Raw genomic sequence first — 20,771 nt, forward strand, 5'->3', positions numbered from 1 at the left:
CAGAGCTGTGGCTTCCACTTGGGCCTTTAAGAATGAGGCCTCTGTTGAACAGATTTGCAAGGCTGCGACTTGGTCTTCACTTCACACTTTTTCCACATTTTACAAATTTGACACTTTTGCTTCTTCGGAGGCTATTTTTGGGAGAAAGGTTCTTCAGGCAGTGGTTCCTTCCGTGTAAAGAGCCTGCCTGTCCCTCCCGTCATCCGTGTACTTTTAGCTTTGGTATTGGTATCCCATAAGTAATGGATGACCCGTGGACTGACTACACTTAACAGGAGAAAACAAAATTTATGCTTACCTGATAAATTCCTTTCTCCTGTAGTGTAGTCAGTCCACGGCCCGCCCTGTTTTTTATGGCAGGTCTAAATTTTAAATTATACTCCAGTCACCACTGCACCCTATAGTTTCTCCTTTCTCGTTTGGTTTTCGGTCGAATGACTGGGTATGACGTAGAGGGGAGGAGCTATATAGCAGCTCTGCTTGGGTGATCCTCTTGCACTTCCTGTTAGGGAGGAGTTATAATCCCATAAGTAATGGATGACCCGTGGACTGACTACACTACAGGAGAAAGGAATTTATCAGGTAAGCATAAATTTTGTTTTTATCCACCTAACACAGCAATTGTTCTGTTGTGTTTTTTAACTTTTGTTTTTAATAAATATTTGTATTTTACTGGAAATACGCCTTTGAGTGGATATCTTTACCTACCTACTGCCCTGCTGATACATAAGAGTCTCTCTACCTTTTTGGGACTTTGTGTTACCTATTGGAGCCATTTGATTACAGCATTAAGAAATCTGATCGGGGGTGAGCTGCTACACCTGCCTAAAATTTGCAGCTTGTTTCTACCAGCACATAAGTGTGCTCATAGAGTATGTGAGTAACCATCTGTACCACTGAAAATATTGTTTGTTATATCTTTAACAGTCTGCACATGTAGTGCTTTTTTCTGTGTCTCCTTTTCCATCTCCAGCATCACAGTACTACCTGAGAGGTGAGCTGCCACACCTATTTGAATCTGCAGCCTGCTACTACCAGCACATTGGTGTGCTTGTGAAGTGTGTGAGTACCCATTTGGCTCTACTACTGTTACTGATTTTTATATCTGTTGATCCTACACATGAGGCGCCCCTCTATTTTCTTTTAATCCCCATGCACAGTAGAGACCGCACGAGGGGGAGAGACAAAAAGAAATAGGAAAGTGCTAAAGAGAGGGGGAAGAGCAAAAGAGAGGGGAGAGAGACAGAGCAAAAGAGAGGGGGGAGAGAGAGAGCAAAAGAGAGGGTGGAGAGAGAGAGCAAAAGAGAGGGGGAGAGAGAGAGCAAAAAAAAGGGGGTAGAGAGAGAGCAAAAGAGAGGGATGGAGTGAAAGAGCAAAAGAGAGGGATGGAGAGAGAGAGCATAAAAAAGGAGAGACAGAGCAAAAGAGAGGGGGGAGAGAGAGCGCAAAAGAAAGGTGGGGAGAGAGCGCCAAAGAGGGGGAGAGAGAGCCCAAAAGCGAGGGGAGAAAGCACAAAAGAAAGGGGGAGAGCGCAAAATAGAGGGGGAGAGAGAGCGCGCAAAAGAGGGGGAGAGAGCAAATGAGAGGGGGGGAGAGAGAGCAAAAGAGAGCAAAAGAGGTGGAGCGAGAGAGCGCAAAAGAGAGGGGGAGAGAGCGCAAAAGAGAGGGGGAGAGAGCACAAAAGAGAGGGGGAGAGAGAGAGCCAGGGGTGGGACCGCTGTACTGCAAAAAATGGCCCATGTGAACGGGCTTTGGGGCTAGTAGTTTATAATTTAGTACAAATTGCCTGTAACTGTCAATTGTAGTTTATAATTTAGTACAAGCTGCATGTAACTGTGAATTATAGTTTATAATTTAGTACAAGTGCATGTAACTGTCAATTGTAGTTTATAATTTAGTACAAGTTGCTGGGTAGTACAGTAATGTTCCCTGTGTAATAGCACTGTTTAGTGAACATGTGCCATTATCCTTATGTAGTAGCACTGTTTAGTGAACATGTGCCATTATCCTTATGAAGTAACACTGTTTAGTGAACATGTGCCATTATCCTTATGTAGTAGCGCTGTTTAGTGAACATGTGCCATTATCCTTATGTAGTAACACTATTTAGTGAACATGTGCCATTATCCTTATGTAGTAGCACTGTTTAGTGAACATGTGCCATTATCCTTATGTAGTAGCACTGTTTAGTGAACATGTGCCATTATCCTTATGTAGTAGCACTGTTTAGTGAACATGTGCTATTATCCTTATGTAGTAATACTGTTTAGTGAACATGTGCCATTATCCTTATCTAGTAGCACTGTTTAGTGAACATGGGCCATTATCCTTATGTAGTAGCACTGTTTAGTGAACATGTGCTATTATCCTTATGTAGTAGCACTGTTTACTGAACATGTGCCATTATCCTTGTGTAGTAGCACCGTTTACTGAACATGTGCCATTATCCTTATGTAGTAGTACAGTTTACTAAACATGTGCCATTATCCTTATGTAGTAGTACTGTTTAGTGAACATGTGCCATTATCCTTGTGTAGTAGCACTGTTTAGTGAACATGTGCCATTATCCTTATGTAGTAACACTGTTTAGTGAACATGTGACATTATCCTTATGTAGTAGCACTGTTTAGTGAACATGTGCCATTATCCTTATGTAGTAGCACTGTTTAGTGAACATGTGCCATTATCCTTATGTAGTAGCACTGTTTAGTGAACATGTGCCATTATCCTTATGTAGTAGCACCGTTTACTGAACATGTGCCATTATCCTTATGTAGTAGTACTGTTTACTAAACATGTGCCATTATCCTTATGTAGTAGTACTGTTTAGTGAACATGTGCCATTATCCTTATGTAGTAACACTGTTTAGTGAACATGTGACATTATCCTTATGTAGTAGCACTGTTTAGTGAACATGTGCCATTATCCTTATGTAGTAGCACTGTTTAGTGAACATGTGCCATTATCCTTATATAGTAACACTGTTTAGTGAACATGTGCCATTATCCTTGTGTAGTAGCACTGTTTAGTGAACATGTGCTATTATCCTTATGTAGTAATACTGTTTAGTGAACATGTGCCATTATCCTTATGTAGTAACACTGTTTAGTGAACATGTGCCATTATCCTTATGTAGTAACACTGTTTAGTGAACATGTGCCATTATCCTTATGTAGTAGTACTGTTTAGTGAACATGTGCCATTATCCTTATGTAGTAACACTGTTTAGTGAACATGTGCCATTATCCTTATGTAGTAACACTGTTTAGTGAACATGTGCCATTATCCTTATGTAGTAACACTGTTTAGTGAACATGTGCCATTATCCTTATGTAGTAGTACTGTTTAGTGAACATGTGCCATTATCCTTATGTAGTAACACTGTTTAGTGAACATGTGCCATTATCCTTATGTAGTAACACTGTTTAGTGAACATGTGCCATTATCCTTATGTAGTAGCACTGTTTAGTGAACATGTGCCATTATCCTTATGTAGTAACACTGTTTAGTGAACATGTGCCATTATCCTTATGTAGTAGCACTGTTTAGTGAACATGTGACATTATCCTTATGTAGTAGTACTGTTTACTAAACATGTGCCATTATCCTTATGTAGTAGTACTGTTTAGTGAACATGTGCCATTATCCTTATGTAGTAACACTGTTTAGTGAACATGTGACATTATCCTTATGTAGTAGCACTGTTTAGTGAACATGTGACATTATCCTTATGTAGTAACACTGTTTAGTGAACATGTGCCATTATCCTTATGTAGTAACACTGTTTAGTGAACATGTGACATTATCCTTATGTAGTAGCACTGTTTAGTGAACATGGGCCATTATCCTTATGTAGTAGCACTGTTTAGTGAACATGTGCTATTATCCTTATGTAGTAGCACTGTTTACTGAACATGTGCCATTATCCTTATGTAGTAGCACCTTTACTGAACATGTGCCATTATCCTTATGTAGTAGTACTGTTTACTAAACATGTGCCATTATCCTTATGTAGTAGTACTGTTTACTAAACATGTGCCATTATCCTTATGTAGTAACACTGTTTAGTGAACATGTGCCATTATCCTTATGTAGTAACACTGTTTAGTGAACATGTGACATTATCCTTATGTAGTAGCACTGTTTAGTGAACATGTGCCATTATCCTTATGTAGTAGCACTGTTTAGTGAACATGTGACATTATCCTTATGTAGTAACACTGTTTAGTGAACATGTGCCATTATCCTTATGTAGTAACACTGTTTAGTGAACATGTGCCATTATCCTTATGTAGTAACACTGTTTAGTGAACATGTGCCATTATCCTTATGTAGTAACACTGTTTAGTGAACATGTGCCATTATCCTTATGTAGTAACACTGTTTAGTGAACATGTGACATTATCCTTATGTAGTAGCACTGTTTAGTGAACATGTGACATTATCCTTATGTAGTAGCACTGTTTAGTGAACATGTGCCATTATCCTTATGTAGTAACACTGTTTAGTGAACATGTGCCATTATCCTTATGTAGTAACACTGTTTAGTGAACATGTGCCATTATCCTTATGTAGTAACACTGTTTAGTGAACATGTGCCATTATCCTTATGTAGTAACACTGTTTATTGAACATGGGCCATTATCCTTATGTAGTAGCACTGTTTAGTGAACATGTGCCATTATCCTTATGTAGTAACACTGTTTAGTGAACATGTGCCATTATCCTTATGTAGTAGCACTGTTTAGTGAACATGTGCCATTATCCTTGTGTAGTAGCACTGTTTAGTGAACATGTGCCATTATATGTCAAGTCACAGCATTGCATCTTGATTTTCAGAAAGCACGGTCTATTTCCACTTTATGATCTGCTAGTTTAAAGAAGACACCGTTCTTCTTATTGATAGCAGCATGTCTCTGGGCAAATAGAGTGAAAACACAAATTATTCCTTTTGACCTGTGTCATGTGGAGATTTTTTTATAAATGCACTTTGTGTGTTTTGGTAAAATTGTCTAAGACATAAAAAATACATTTGAGCTGCTCAAAGCTTTTCAGCAACTGAGTGCTTTAAGAAAAAATACAAATTGAAACAAAATATGTCTGCTTCTTTTCTTTGCAGGCTGGAATTCAGATCAGCTTGGCAGACATCTCTTTTACTAATGAACTTTATACTCAGTGGTATACTCTGGTACCTTGCAGACCAACTCATGTGCAGAAGGAGCAAGTGGAAACATCAGTATTAGACATACACAAGCCACTGCCTGCGACTTTAGATTTGGTGAGTTTATATAAAACTACATTTCCTGCAAATTGTGCCTGTGTATAATGTGCACACAAAAAATGTGCACTGTAGTTTTTTTGTTTGTTTGTCTTACTGTGTGAGAAATAGTAAACAGAAACCAGACATCCTTAGAAATGAGTTGAAACACTGAAACACACTGGTTTCAAACTGAGACAGAATTTTTTGAAACTCATGCTTTGGGAACAAAGGGATATGGGACCTTAATAAGAATATATATATATATATATATATATATATATATATATATATATATATATATATATATATATATATATATATATATATATATATATATATATTATATTATATTCTAGGCAGGGGCCATATCGGGTCAGGGGGATACCCGCTGGTGTTTCCAGTGTAACCAAACTGGGCATGTGAGTTTTACCTGCCCAGAGAACAAAAAGTCTGAGGATGGGAAGGTGGCTGGGGGACCAACAGCTGTTTTATTTGTCGGTGGGTTCCCTAGGAAGAAGCGGGTATCTGTGGGTGACCGGGTGGCAACAGCACTCAGGGATATACTGGAGCTTCGGTTAACTTGGTGCATCCTGGAATGCTAAAGCCAAAGGACATTATATCAGGGAAGACTTTATCCATCCAAGGAATTGGGTGAGTTTACCCTGCTGTACCTGTGGAACAAGTGCACCTTGATTGGGGTGTGGGAAGTGGAGATTTCTGTGGATATCCCTGTTGATGTTTGAGCCGGATGCTTTGTCAATATGCCACAGAAGATAACACCTGCAACCTGGAAGGGCCAACAGATGGCCCAGCACTAACTGAGAAACTGTATAAAACTTTAGGGGACCCGGAGGCCAAACTGGGGATGGATAAATCTCTAGCTGCACCAGGGCCAGAGGTATCCTATCAAAGGATGGAGAATACTTCCCTTTAACATGGTTGCTGGGAGGGGCAGCCGAGGTTTAAAACAGCTGTGCCTGTTTTTAAACCAGCAATGTCTTGTTCTAGTGAGGAGAGATGTATTGTAAATGATTGTGGCAATATTGATTCTCTTCAACATGGTTGCTGGGAGGGAGAGCCTAGGGTTAATGCAGATTTACCTGAGCTTGAATAAGTAATGTTTTCTTCCTATTGAGAAAGAGTGCACAGCCGCATTCATTACTTGTGGGAAATAAGAACCTGGCCACCAGTAGGAGGCAAAGACACACCATCCAAAGGCTCAAATACTCCTCCCACTTTCCCTATCCCCCAGTCATTCTTTGCCTTTCATCCCAGGAGGTTGGCAGAGAAGTGTCAGAAGTTTTATTTTTAAAAGAAAGTACTTTTATTAATTTTTTCATAAAGTGTGTCTCTCATGGAGGGTAGTACTCTTCGCAATCTGACAGGAGTTTTAAGTAGTCCTGTTAGTCTCTCAGTGAGGGCCTGGGCGAACGTTAGAGTCCAGAGATGCAGTGGGAGTTCTCTCTGCGACTCGTATTAACAGCTACTCTAGCACTTGGCGTTGCCGATCCTTTGCTTCACTACCTGCTGTCTTCTCTCAAGTCCATGATGGAGGTGACGCTACTATCCGTCACACTTGAAGGGCCGTGTTCCTGTTCCACGGCGTAGATTCCGGTAAGATTGTTTCATTTTATCAATATGAATGTTATGTGACAGATAGGTATGGGTCTCAGTGAGACTCCTCTGTATGGATCTGGGAATCATGGGATCATTCCTTCCTTAGGGGGGATTTGTGAACAGGGTGGGGTTCCTTAATCATGTTTCTTATGTGATCTCCCTGCTTTGAGTAGTGGGTATTGGCTCTGGGGCTGAGACAGGAGAATTGCTTGGAGGTTTTAGTGGGGCCTAGTTGCCGCTTTTTTCTGGCACGCTTTTTTTGGACTTTACAGTTCACCTTATGACCGTTCATTTTTTTATATAGTCCTATTTTTCTCTTTGCTTTTAACCATGAAGGATTCTGAAGCTGAGATGGTCGTTGTTTCTGATTCCGATTCTTCCTCTTGTGAGGAAGGTGCTTTGGCCCCACTGACGCAAGTTTATCAGTCCTGTCTCTTGTGCCTTCTTAGAGCGCCAGGTTCCTCGGGCTCGGGGAACCAGGGGCTTATTGAGCCATCAGCCTCTGGGGGCTCTGTCCCTCAAACGATGGATTCCCAACAGCACCCTTCCTCTACATTTGCGGGTAACCCTAATGTTAACTCTCCCTCCGCACAGGGTGGTTTGTTTCCCCTGGAGATGGCGGGTAATTTCTGCTTCAATATATTGATGGCGCTGGTTTGCCTGCAGGACCACGGTTGTGTTCTTGCCCAGCTATCCCGGCTGTCCAGACTTCGGGTGGGTCTATTCAGTCTCCTCCGGGGGTGAATATTCCTCTATGTTACACCTTTTGTTATTGGATCGCGCGGCTGCGTGTTCTATTCCGTCATTTTTTTCGACTTATTGGGGGACCCTCTCCTCTATCAGTCGGGGAATGTGTCCTCGAATGGTGCTTTGAGCTAGACTATTGGGGATGTTGATAGTCTCCTGTCGGTCACTCGTGTCCTTTCCCAGAGTTTTTTTTTGGCGGATGCCTTGGGCTGCCTTATTTTCTTTGATCCGGTTAGGATATTTTGTTTTTTATTTGAATATTCCTTCGTAAATTTCTGGGATGGACTTGCTGTTTATTACTTCCTTGGAAGTTGTTCATGGACTGTTGGGTCCGGAGTTTGTGTGCTCTTTGTTGGGTTGTTAGTGACGCATGTTGTGCCTGGCGGGTCCGGTGGGACCTTGAGTGTTTTGTTTTATTGTTATATTGTTTGTTTTCACAAACTACACTATACATCTACATCCGGACCTTCGGGTCCGCATACTAGGAGAGTTTGGGCATGCCACTCTATTCCCAGGGCTTGGTCGGTGGCTTCCGCCGAGTCGCTTCTGGCTCTCCTTTCAGGTGGGCGGGGCCTTCTCTTGCTACCCTTGGGGTGGTTTAGACTCCTAGGGTCATTCCGCTTTTAATGGATCCCCTTTGTGGATTAGCGGTGGAGCGCTTGATTGGTATGCAAGACATTACGGGATCATGCCTGCATTCTTTGTGATCCGGAAGCAGTGCTGTGGGGTGGCTAGCCTGTGACTTGTCAAGCGGGTGCCTGGTTCGCCTTCTTCGCTGCTGGAGGTCTCTTCTAGATGGAACCCGGTTTTATGGGGTCACCTTGTTTCGGTTCTGGTTCTGTTTTCTCTTGTAAGATGTATCGAGTCCACTGATTCATCCTTACTTGTGGGATATTCTCCTCCCCTACAGGAAGTGGCAGAGAGAGCACCCACAGCAGAGCTGCCCCTTAGCTCCACCCCCCAGTCATTCTCTCTGCCTGCCTAACTGCTAGGAAGGGCAAGAGGAGTGTGGTAACAAAAATGTTAGGTTTTTATTTTCTCAAGCAAAAGTTTGTTATTTTAAATGGTGCCAGTGTGTACTATTTACTCTTTGGCAGAAAGAGATGAAGATTTCTCCAAGGAGGATTATGATCTTAGCACTTTGTAACTAAGATCCACTGCTGCTCTCACAAGGGCTGAAGAGTACAGGAAAACTTCAGTTGGGGGAACGGTTTGCAGGCTAAGCTGCATATGAGGTATGTTCAGTCTATATTTTTCTAGACAGACTGTGTTATTTCTAGAAAAAGCTGGCAATATTCCCATGAGGGAAGGGTAAGCTGTATTCAGACACTTGGATAGGAATTTTAGCTTGCATGAAGGGCTCATTAGTTACTGGTGACACTGTTTGGTAAAAACGTTTTTGTTTATTCAGTAAATGATGCAATTATAACGTTTTTTTAAAGGGACTAAAGTGGTCATTGTGGCTTGTTTTTGAGTTTTCTAACCCACATGGTTAATTTAGAGACACTCAAAACATTGAGTGAGGTGGGAGGGGCCTATTTTCACGCCTCAGTTGTGCAGTTTCTTTTCCTCTGAGACTTCTAACTGCTTCTCCAGAGGTTCCTGCCGTGTTTGAGGGCTGTAAAAGAAGTTTTTCCCCCCCACAAATTGTTCTGAAGGGCAGGTAGGAGCCACAGCAGAGCTGTGGCAAGGTGCTGAAAGTCTTTTTTACCGGTTTTGATGTTTTTTTCAATCTGTTTTTGCCATTAAGGGGTTATCTCAGGACCACCTGTCTCAGGGAATGTGTTTCCGCAGGCCAGAGTGGCTCATTGTAACGACAGATGCCAGCCTGCTAGGCTGGGATGCAGTCTGGAACTCCCTGAAAGCCCAGGGCTTATGGTCTTGGGAGTAATCTCTTCTCCCGATAAATATTCTAGAACTGAGAGGGATATTCAATGCGCTTCAGCTTGCTGCGGCCAAATTCATCAGGTTTCAGTCGGACAACATCACGACTGTAGCTTATATCAATCATCAATGAAGAACAAGGCGTTCTCTAGCAATGATGGAGGTAACTAAAATAATCCGATGGGCAGAGGATCACTCTTGCCATCTCTCAGCAATCCACATCCCAGGAGTAGAGAACTGGGAGGCGGATTTCCTAAGTCGTTAGATTTTTCATGTGGGGGAGTGGGAACTCCATCCGGAGGTATTTGCCGAGCTGATTCAGCTATGGGGCACACCAGAATTGGATCTGATGGCGTCCTGTCAGAATGACAAACTTTCTCCTTACGGGTCCAGGTCCCGGGATCCCAAGGCGGTACTGATAGATGCTCTAGCAGTGCCTTGGTCCTTCAATCTGGCCTATGTATTTCCTCTTCTTCTACGTCTGGTTGCCAGAATAAAGCAGGAGAGAGCTTCGGTGATTCTGATAGCACCTGCGTGGCCACGCAGGACTTGGTATGCAGACCTAGTGGACATGTCCTCGGTTCTACCATGGACTCTGCCAATGAGGCAGGACCTTCTAATCCAAGGTCTGTTCATGCTTTCAAATCTAATTTCTCTGCGTCTGACTGCTTGGAGATTGAACGCCTGATTCTATCAAAGCGTGGTTTCTCTGAGTCGGTCATTGATACCCTGATTCAGGCTAGAAAGCCTGTCACCAGGAAGATCTATCATAAGATTTGGCGCAAATATCTTTATTGGTGAGAATCCAAAGGTTACTCGTGGAGTAAGATTAGGATTCCTAGAATATTGTCTTTTCTCCAAGAAGGTTTGGAGAAGGGATTATCAGCTAGTTCCATATAAGGACAAATATCTGCTTTGTCTATTCTTCTACACAAACGTCTGGCAGATGTCCCAGACGTTCAAGTATTTAGTCAGGCTTTGGTCAGAATCAAGCCTGTATTTAAACCTGTTGCTCCGCCATGGAGCCTAAATTTAGTTCTTAAAGTTCTTCAAGGGGTTCCGTTTGAACCTATGCATTCCATGGATATTAAGCTTCTATCTTGGAAAGTTTTGTTTTTAGTAGCTATCTCTTCGGCTCAAAGAGTTTCTGAGCTATCTGCTTTACAGTGTGATTCCCCTTATCTTATTTTCCATGCAGATAAGGTGGTTTTGCGTATCAAACCTGGGTTTCTTCCTAAGGTTGTTTCTTATAAGAATATCAATCAAGAGATTGTTGTTCCTTCACTGTGTCCTAATCCTTCTTCAAAGCAGGAACGTCTAAAGCACGAACCACATCAAGATTGTGCAACTAAAGATTTCCGTCAAACATCTTCATTGTTTGTTGTTTTTTCTGGTAAGCAGAGAGATCAGAAGGCTACGGCTACCTCTCTTTCCTTTTGGCTGAAAAGCATCATCCGTTTGGCTTATGAGACTGCTGGCCAACAGTCTCCTGAAAGAATTACTGCTCATTCTACTAGAGCTGTGGCTTCCACATGGCTTTTAAAAATGAGGCTTCTGTTGAACAGATTTGTAATGCGGCGTCTTGGTCTTTGCTTCATACTTTTTCCAAATTTTCCAAATTTGATACTTTTGCTTCCTCGGAGGCTATTTTTGGGAGAAAGGTTCTACAAGCAGTGGTGCCTTCCGTTTAAGGTCGCTGTCTTGTCCCTCCCTTCATCCGTGTCCTAAAGCTTTGGTATTGGTATCCCACAAGTAAGGATGAATCCGTGGACTCGATACATCTTACAAGAGAAAAGATAATTTATGCTTACCTGATAAATTTATTTCTCTTGTGATGTATTGAGTCCATGGCCCGCCCTGTTTATTAAGACAGGCATATATATTTTTAATTTTAAACTTTCAGTCACCACTGCACCCTATAGTTTCTCCTTTTTCTTCCTAGCCTTCGGTCGAATGACAGGGGGGTGGAGCTAAGGGGGGAGCTATATAGGCAGCTCTGCTGTGGGTGCTCTCTCTGCCACTTCCTGTAGGGGAGGAGAATATCCCACAAGTAAGGATGAATCCGTGGACTCGATACATGACAAGAGAAATAAATTTATCAAGTAAGCATAAATTATGTTTTTTTTCCAGAAATTTATCAACCCTCTTAGGGTCGGGGAGTTTAGCTCTGTGTTGTGGGTTCTATCGACTTGAGATTGATTCTGCTCTTTTTCGCGGTCCTTTCTTAGGGTTTTGCTAGACTGCCCGTTTTTTCTGGTCCCTGGTCTGACTGGAATTTTGGCCGGGGTCCTCTTCTTTAGGTCTATTTGTGGATCTGGGTTAGGGCTGGGGTTCTGGGTGGTGTTGTGGTCCTCATTGCGGCGCTTCTGTGGTAGTTGAGGATGTCCCTGGTTATCTCAGGATCCTAAGCTGGGGTTCTGGTCATCTCTTGACTTTTCAGCTGCCTCTGTTTTCTTTTGGATGCAGTGGTTCCCTGTTGAGGTGCTCTCTGAGCTCTCGGGGGGGTTTGGATCTCTGAATTTTCCCTCCATGGAGAGGTGTTTTGTCTAGGATTTGTTTTTTGCTGGTTCCTTTTCTCCCGAGCTGCGGGGTTCTCGTAGGGAGGTGCCTAGGTCTCTTTTTCGGTTTGGAGCGAACTCCTTGGTTTCCTCTAGCTGGGGAGCTGGACAAGGTTTTTTTTGTCCCTTTGTCTGTGACTGCTCTATGGCGTGTTACTCAGTCATCTGTGCGGTTTTCTGTTTCTCAAGATACTTTTTGTTCTCTTTCAATCTCCGGCTTTGTCGCGTTTGGCTGATGATGCCCTTTTTTCTGGCATCTAGTGATGCTTTCTGGAGTTTCCCGAGCTAGTTTGATCTGTCTTTTGGAAGACAGGGTTCTGGTTAGTTATCCCTCTACCTTGCTTCTTCCTTTGGGGAGTTGTTGGTCAGGGTTCCCTTATGGGGGCGTGTGTATGGGATCTGCCTTTGAGCGATAGTGCACTTTGAGTCCTGTTGGCTCGGTGGTGTAGCACGTGGTTTTTACCCAGGCTTGGGACTGTCGTTTGTGTTCTTGGGGCCCTTTTTTCTTCATGTTTTTGCTCCCTGCTTTTGGATAAAGCGGGACTTTTTTTTATTTATGGTATGTGGTTCAGTCCTGGTGCCCTCAGATTGGGCTGCCTTTTACCCTCCCGTTCTTGGCATTCAATGTCCTCTTTGGCTTGGGTATAGTTTTCCCACAATTAATGAATGCGGCTGTGGACTCTTTCCCATTAGGAAGAAAAACAAATTATGCTTACCTGATAATTTAATTTACTTCTGTGGGAAAGAGTCCACAGCTCCCCGCACGTTTTTGAGGGTTTTTCGTGTATAGTCTTCTGGTACCCTTTCACCTTGATATTTCTTCCACTGGTCCTTTTTCCTCGGCAGAATGACTGGGGGATAGGGGAAGTGGGAGGAGTATTTAAGCCTTTGGCTGGGGTGTCTTTGCCTCCTCCTGGTGGCCAGGTTCTTATTTCCCACAAGTAATGAATGCGGCTGTGGACTCTTTCCCACGGAAGAAAATTAAATTATCAGGTAAGCATAATTTAAGTTTTTGTTCCATTGAAAAGGGATAAACTGCCAGTGATATTGACAATGTGTGCCAAGCGCCAGGCGCTAGAGTAGAGCAACTGGTGGGAGAGCTTGGTTCATCCCTGCTTAGGAGTGAGAGTGGGGGCAGAGAGAGAAGCATGCTGTAGAGGTACCTGGATGTGCGTACCCATCTATGTTTGAATCAGTATTGCATGCCCAAGAGGGAGAGTGTGGTGTGCCAGCTTGAGCACTGTGAACGGAGGGCAGGAGAAAAGGCTTCTCCGGTTCGCCATGAGGTAAATTGCACTCTTATTGAGGGATGCCAGGGTCAGTTACGCAGTTGGCAAGGAGAACAGCTGACTGGCATGTGCCAATCTGTGGCTAAAAACAGCATTGCATATGAAAGTACAGCTGGGGTAGAGGCCAGAGTACCCTCTGCCCTGTTACAGAGGGAAGGACAGGATGGGACCCTAGGTGTGTCTGTGCCATTACCCTACAGTGATAGCATATGGGAGGAAAAGGGGAAGGGAGATAAGACTTCTCCCTACAACTCTCCCATATTTGTGTGAGCCCTGGATGGAAAATGTGTGCGCTCAGCAGCTACAGTGACAAGTATGCTTTACCTACAGAGCATAGAGGGGTAGGTGTGAACAGTGTGCTATCTTGCCTGAGCTGTGTAAGGAATTCCCTTGGTCTCCTAGTAAGTCACCCTGAGGGGGCTCCAGATCCCTTCACGAGTGAGTGTGATAGCCCTCCCCAAGAGAATTTACAACAATTGATGCTAACTGCTGCAGTGGGCGAATTAATGCAGAGTGTGTGCAAAACTGGCTGATCTGGTATTATGAACGTGGAAAGACTAGCGTTCAGGTAGACATGGGGGTGGGGGGAGATAACAAATTCCAAAAAGTGGTTGTAATTAACAAGAGGGCTGTGTTTTTGCCAAGACAAAGAAAAATTAAGACATAGTAATAAGGAAAGGACAATTTGATCAGAAATTTTGGGGTACCACATGCAGGCTACATCTGAAAAGGAGTTCCCACAAGCCTGCTGAAAACTTAGCAGAGATATTTGTGAAAGAGTAGGTTTGTGTTTCTTTTTTACGTTCCAATTGATTTTTGCATTTTTTTTGTGGAGGGGGGTTGTAATGTCTTCGGTTTTTGTAATTTGGCACAGTGTAACATGTATTCGTCTTTTGTTAATACAATATTAATAATCTAATTAGGTCTTTGGGCTCTAGTATCTAAGTTCATACCCTCTGTAGAGACAAGGTTGTAATCACTTTAATTGTATAGGTTATTGGTAAATCTGCAGCATTTTGCTTTTGAATATTACTAGAGTGTAATTTGGGTATCCAAAGTCTGGGATGATAGCAGCATAGTAAATCTGGAGTGGTGTAGGCAGGATTTGGGGCATAATTTGGTGTCCCTTTAGGTACTTGTATAGGTGTAAGGGAACCAGAAGCTGAGTGCTATTAACCCCTTCATGCCCACACTCTCCCCAGGCTTAGCCATCACAAGTACTAACATAAATGTACCTCTACACACTCCATAGGGTTATCCCTGGTGTTTCCCAAGTGAATTTATGAACTCTCAAATGGTACCCCCAAAATGGTTAAAGAGACACTCAAGTCAAAATTAAACTTTCATGATTCAGATAGAGCAGCAATTTTTAAACAACTTTCCAATTTACTTCCATTAACAAAATGTGCACAGTCTTTTTATATTTACACTTTTTAAGTCACCAGCTCCTACTGAACATGTGCAAGAATTCACATAATAAGCGTATATGCATTTGCAGGGCCGCCACTAGAATTTTTGGGGCCCCTGACTTAACCATTGATCAGGACCCCTCCCCCCTCCTTTGAAATGTGCAATTTTTGACCAAGTGACTAAAACGTATATGCACTTTATTCTTAAGTGTTTATTTAAACTTGGAAATGTTGTAAAGGTAGTAACATACAAACACACAGACACACTACTACACTGAAATACTCACACATAAGGATTCACATATAGACACTCTAGCAGACACGCAAAGAAACACACTCAGACACAGACACCCAAACAGACACTCAGCACTTGTTTATATTGACCTGACAAGTAATGAGGTAAACTACAGTTTTGTAAAAAAAGGAGATGTAGAAAACAAAATATGGAGTACTGATTATCTTTTTGTAAAGGAAGATGCCAACTAAATGATGACAACAATATGCCGTGGCTGAAAGGAAGGACCCTGAACTGCCTAAACAATAATTTAACCCCTTAATGACCACAATGTACCCTGTATTTCACTGGTCGTTAAGGGTTTTTTCAGGACATAATAGCACAAGTCTAGCAAGAACACGCTATTAATGCCCTCCCTCCAGAAGGCTTTGTGGAATAGAGCAGTCGCAACGCCGGTGGCAAGACCGCGCTATAAAACAATCAAGTCCCAGAAAAAGGCCAGCGACATACAGGGTACGTCGCTGGTCCTTAAGGGGTTATAGGTTAAATGGTAGATTGGTGGCTTCCGGAAAGGTCCCATTAGTCTCAAAGTCTGTAGAAAGATGTGAATAATCAGTAGTAAGGTCAAAATGTCCTAAAAAGGAACAGACAATGGACACATACACACACACACACAAACTTGCACATACACCCAAGGAAACACCGACAGAGACAGCCTCAGAAAACACACAAAGACATACACACACACACAGACAGAAAACACATAAAGACATACGCACACCCTCACAGAGACACCCACAGAAAACACACACCCTCACAGAGACATCCACAGAAAACACAGACATACATACATACACACACACCCTCACAGAGACATCTACAGAAAACACAGATATACACACCCACCCTCACAGAGGCATCCAGAGAAAATATACAAAGACTAACATACACACACCCTCACAGAGACATCCACAGAAAACACAGACATACATACATACACACACACCCTCACAGAGACATCTACAGAAAACACAGATATACACACCCACCCTCACAGAGGCATCCAGAGAAAATATACAAAGACTAACATACACACACCCTCACAGAGACACCCATAGAAAAAGCTCAAAGACCTATGCATACACCCTCACAGACATCCACAGAAAATGCACAAAGGCATACACACCCACCCTCACAGAGAGACCCACAGAAAAAAATACATACACACTCATAGAGACACAAACCAAAGCACAAAGCCATAAACACAGACACCCACAGAAACACTCACAGGAGGAAACATTTATGCACCTTGCATCCCCTAAATCATCAGTGTGTGACATGCATGATAAAAAAATGCAGAAATTAAGAGATCACTTTTTAAAGAATCATATTTGTAAATCTGCAAACAAATATAGTTCTGTGAATTCAAAATTGTACATTAATGATCTGGGTAGATGGCTAGATGAAGAAAAGTACTGTTGAAAGGTTGACATATGTTTGTTTGCTTTTTCCCCATTTTCCCCAACCAAGAGCACCACTTCAAATATATTGTACAAATGTTCCCATCTGTCAGCTATACTTATGGATTTTGAAAATTCTGTACTCTATATGGTCTTTGTGGACCATAAGCTGTGGTACTCATGCCATTTGATCTGTTTAAATGCAGGATTTAGGCTTGTTGGTATGTATTTCAAAATTAAGTCCGCTGTAGTGTAAACTGAACAGTTTTAAGTTAACCTGTCTCATTTCAAACACTGAGCAATCTTAGTCTGAGAGTATAACATGTTATGCAGATGTAAAAATCTTAGATAAAATGCCTCCTTGCATCTGGAAAGTCCTTGCATAAAAGGGCAAGTAAACTGGAATGTAATAAATATATATATATATATATATATATATATATATATATATATATACAGGGAGTGCAGAATTATTAGGCAAGTTGTATTTTTGAGGATTAATTTTATTATTGAACAACAACCATGTTCTCAATGAACCCAAAAAACTCCTTAATATCAAAGCTGAATAGTTTTAGAAGTAGTTTTTAGTTATAGCTATTTTAGGGGGATATCTGTGTGTGCAGGTGACTATTACTGTGCATAATTATTAGGCAACTTAACAAAAAACAAATATATACCCATTTCAATTATTTATTTTTACCAGTGAAACCAATATAACATCTCAACATTCACAAATATACATTTCTGACATTCAAAAACAAAACAAAAACAAATCAGTGACCAATATAGCCACCTTTCTTTGCAAGGACACTCAAAAGCCTGCCATCCATGGATTCTGTCAGTGTTTTGATCTGTTCACCATCAACATTGCGTGCAGCAGCAACCACAGCCTCCCAGACACTGTTCAGAGAGGTGTACTGTTTTCCCTCCTTGTAAATCTCACATTTGATGATGGACCACAGGTTCTCAATGGGGTTCAGATCAGGTGAACAAGGAGGCCATGTCATTAGATTTTCTACTTTTATACCCTTTCTTGCCAGCCACGCTGTGGAGTACTTGGACGCGTGTGATGGAGCATTGTCCTGCATGAAAATCATGTTTTTCTTGAAGGATGCAGACTTCTTCCTGTACCACTGCTTGAAGAAGGTGTCTTCCAGAAACTGGCAGTAGGACTGGGAGTTGAGCTTGACTCCATCCTCAACCCGAAAAGGCCCCACAAGCTCATCTTTGATGATACCAGCCCAAACCAGTACTCCACCTCCACCTTGCTGGCATCTGAGTCGGACTGGAGCTCTCTGCCCTTTACCAATCCAGCCACGGGCCCATCCATCTGGCCCATCAAGACTCACTCTCATTTCATCAGTCCATAAAACCTTAGAAAAATCAGTCTTGAGATATTTCTTGGCCCAGTCTTGACGTTTCAGCTTGTGTGTCTTGTTCAGTGGTGGTCGTCTTTCAGCCTTTCTTACCTTGGCCATGTCTCTGAGTATTGCACACCTTGTGCTTTTGGGCACTCCAGTGATGTTGCAGCTCTGAAATATGGCCAAACTGGTGGCAAGTGGCAGCTGCACGCTTGACTTTTCTCAGTTCATGGGCAGTTATTTTGCGCCTTGGTTTTTCCACACGCTTCTTGCGACCCTGTTGACTATTTTGAATGAAACGCTTGATTGTTTGATGATCACGCTTCAGAAGCTGTGCAATTTTAAGAGTGCTGCATCCCTCTGCAAGATATCTCACTATTTTTGACTTTTCTGAGCCTGTCAAGTCCTTCTTTTGACCCATTTTGACAAAGGAAAGGAAGTTGCCTAATAATTATGCACACCTGATATAGGGTGTTGATGTCATTAGACCACACCCCTTCTCATTACAGAGATGCACATCACCTAATATGCTTAATTGGTAGTAGGCTTTCGAGCCTATACAGCTTGGAGTAAGACAACATGCATAAAGAGGATGATGTGGTCAAAATACTCATTTGCCTAATAATTCTGCACTCCCTGTATATATCAGGTGTGCATAATTATTAGGCAACTTCCTTTCCTTTGGCAAAATGGGTCAAAAGAAGGACTTGACAGGCTCAGAAAAGTCAAAAATAGTGAGATATCTTGCAGAGGGATGCAGCACTCTTAAAATTGCAAAGCTTCTGAAGCGTGATCATCGAACAATCAAGCGTTTCATTCAAAATAGTCAACAGGGTCGCAAGAAGCGTGTGGAAAAACCAAGGCGCAAAATAACTGCCCATGAACTGAGAAAAGTCAAGCGTGCAGCTGCCAAGATGCCACTTGCCACCAGTTTGGCCATATTTCAGAGCTGCAACATCACTGGAGTGCCCAAAAGCACAAGGTGTGCAATACTCAGAGACATGGCCAAGGTAAGAAAGGCTGAAAGACGACCACCACTGAACAAGACACAAGCTGAAACGTCAAGACTGGGCCAAGAAATATCTCAAGACTGATTTTTCTAAGGTTTTATGGACTGATGAAATGAGAGTGAGTCTTGATGGGCCAGATGTGGCTGGATTGGTAAAGGGCAGAGAACTCCAGTCCGACTCAGATGCTAGCAAGGTGGAGGTGGAGTACTGGTTTGGGCTGGTATCATCAAAGATGAGCTTGTGGGGCCTTTTCGGGTTGAGGATGGAGTCAAGCTCAACTCCCAGTCCTACTGCCAGTTTCTGGAAGACACCTTCTTCAAGCAGTGGTACAGGAAGAAGTCTGCATCCTTCAAGAAAAACATGATTTTCATGCAGGACAATGCTCCATTACACGCGTCCAAGTACTCCACAGCGTGGCTGGGAAGAAAGGGTATAAAAGAAGAAAATCTAATGACATGGCCTCCTTGTTCACCTGATCTGAACCCCATTGAGAACCTGTGGTCCATCTTAAAATGTGAGATTTACAAGGAGGGAAAACAGTACACCTCTCTGAACAGTGTCTGGGAGGCTGTGGTTGCTGCTGCACGCAATGTTGATGGTGAACAGATCAAAACACTGACAGAATCCATGGATGGCAGGCTTTTGAGTGTCCTTGCAAAGAAAGGTGGCTATATTGGTCACTGATTTGTTTTTGTTTTGTTTTTGAATGTCAGAAATGTATATTTGTGAATGTTGAGATGTTATATTGGTTTCACTGGTAAAAATAAATAATTGAAATGGGTATATATTTGTTTTTTGTTAAGTTGCCTAATAATTATGCACAGTAATAGTCACCTGCACACACAGATATCCCCCTAAAATAGCTATAACTAAAAACAAACTAAAAACTACTTCCAAAACTATTCAGCTTTGATATTAATGAGTTTTTTGGGTTAATTGAGAACATGGTTGTTGTTCAATAATAAAATTAATCCTCAAAAATACAACTTGCCTAATAATTCTGCACTCCCTGTATATATATATATATATAATTATAAAATGCATATCTGCCAAAAGGGCACCTACCATTTGTGTATTGAGGAGGAAACATTTCTGCATGGTAATAAATATAGAATTTCTACAGCATTGTCAAATAATCATAAATACACTGCTGCTAAAAAAATGTGTTTCTTCTATAAGATACAAGTCCACGGATTCATAATTTACTTGTGGGACATTATCCTCCTGCTAACAGGAAGTGGCAAAGAGCACCGCAGCAGAGCTGTCTATATAGCTCCTCCCTTGACTCCACCCCCAGTCATTCTCTTTGCCTACTCTAAGTAATAGGAAGGGTAAAGTGAAAGAGGTGATAAAATGTTAGTTTTTATTTTCTTCAAGCAAGACTTTTTTATTTTAAATGGTACCCGGGGTGTGCTATTTTCTCCCAGGCAGTAGATGGATGAAGACTTCTGCCTGGAGACTGATGATCTTAGCAGTTATTACTAAGATCCAGAGTAGTTCCCACAGAATGGCTGAGGAGTACTTAAGAAACTTCAGTGTGAGGAACGTTTTTCATGCTACAAGCATTGAGGTATGTTCAGTCATTTTTTTCTGGAAAGACTGTGTTATTTCAGAATTGGCTGACAGTATCCCCATGAGGGAAAGGGTAAGCAGTAATCCTAATGTATAGAGAGGGGTATTACTGGACCTGTATATTGGGGTATAAAAAAATGGTTGACACTGATGATATGATGTTTGTGGGCAAACGTTTCATGTTGGGAGTTACAAATAACGTTTTTTATGGCAAACGTTTTTTACTTTATTTAGAATGGAGGGTACACATAGCTTCACTTAATGGGTATATGAACCCACATGGCTAGGTTTTAGACCGCTCTGGTGCGGTTATTTTAGGCTGTGAGACATCGAGTGAGATGGGCGGGGGCCTATTTTCGTGCCTCAGT

At 42.1% G+C, this 20,771-nt stretch overlaps 1 protein-coding gene across 1 annotated transcript in view; it reads left to right on the forward strand.

Moving 5' to 3' along the window:
• The window catches only part of WWC2 (WW and C2 domain containing 2), a 538,330-nt gene that overhangs the window by 432,281 nt on the left and 85,278 nt on the right, over positions 1-20,771 (forward strand). The window contains 2 exon segments of the mRNA XM_053700248.1: positions 5,121-5,279; positions 8,491-8,511. Of these exon segments, the coding sequence (XP_053556223.1) occupies positions 5,121-5,279; positions 8,491-8,511 (180 nt within the window).

Source organism: Bombina bombina, chromosome 2 (assembly GCF_027579735.1).
Source record: "Bombina bombina isolate aBomBom1 chromosome 2, aBomBom1.pri, whole genome shotgun sequence".
In the NCBI taxonomy this organism is placed as follows: Eukaryota; Metazoa; Chordata; class Amphibia; order Anura; family Bombinatoridae; genus Bombina; species Bombina bombina.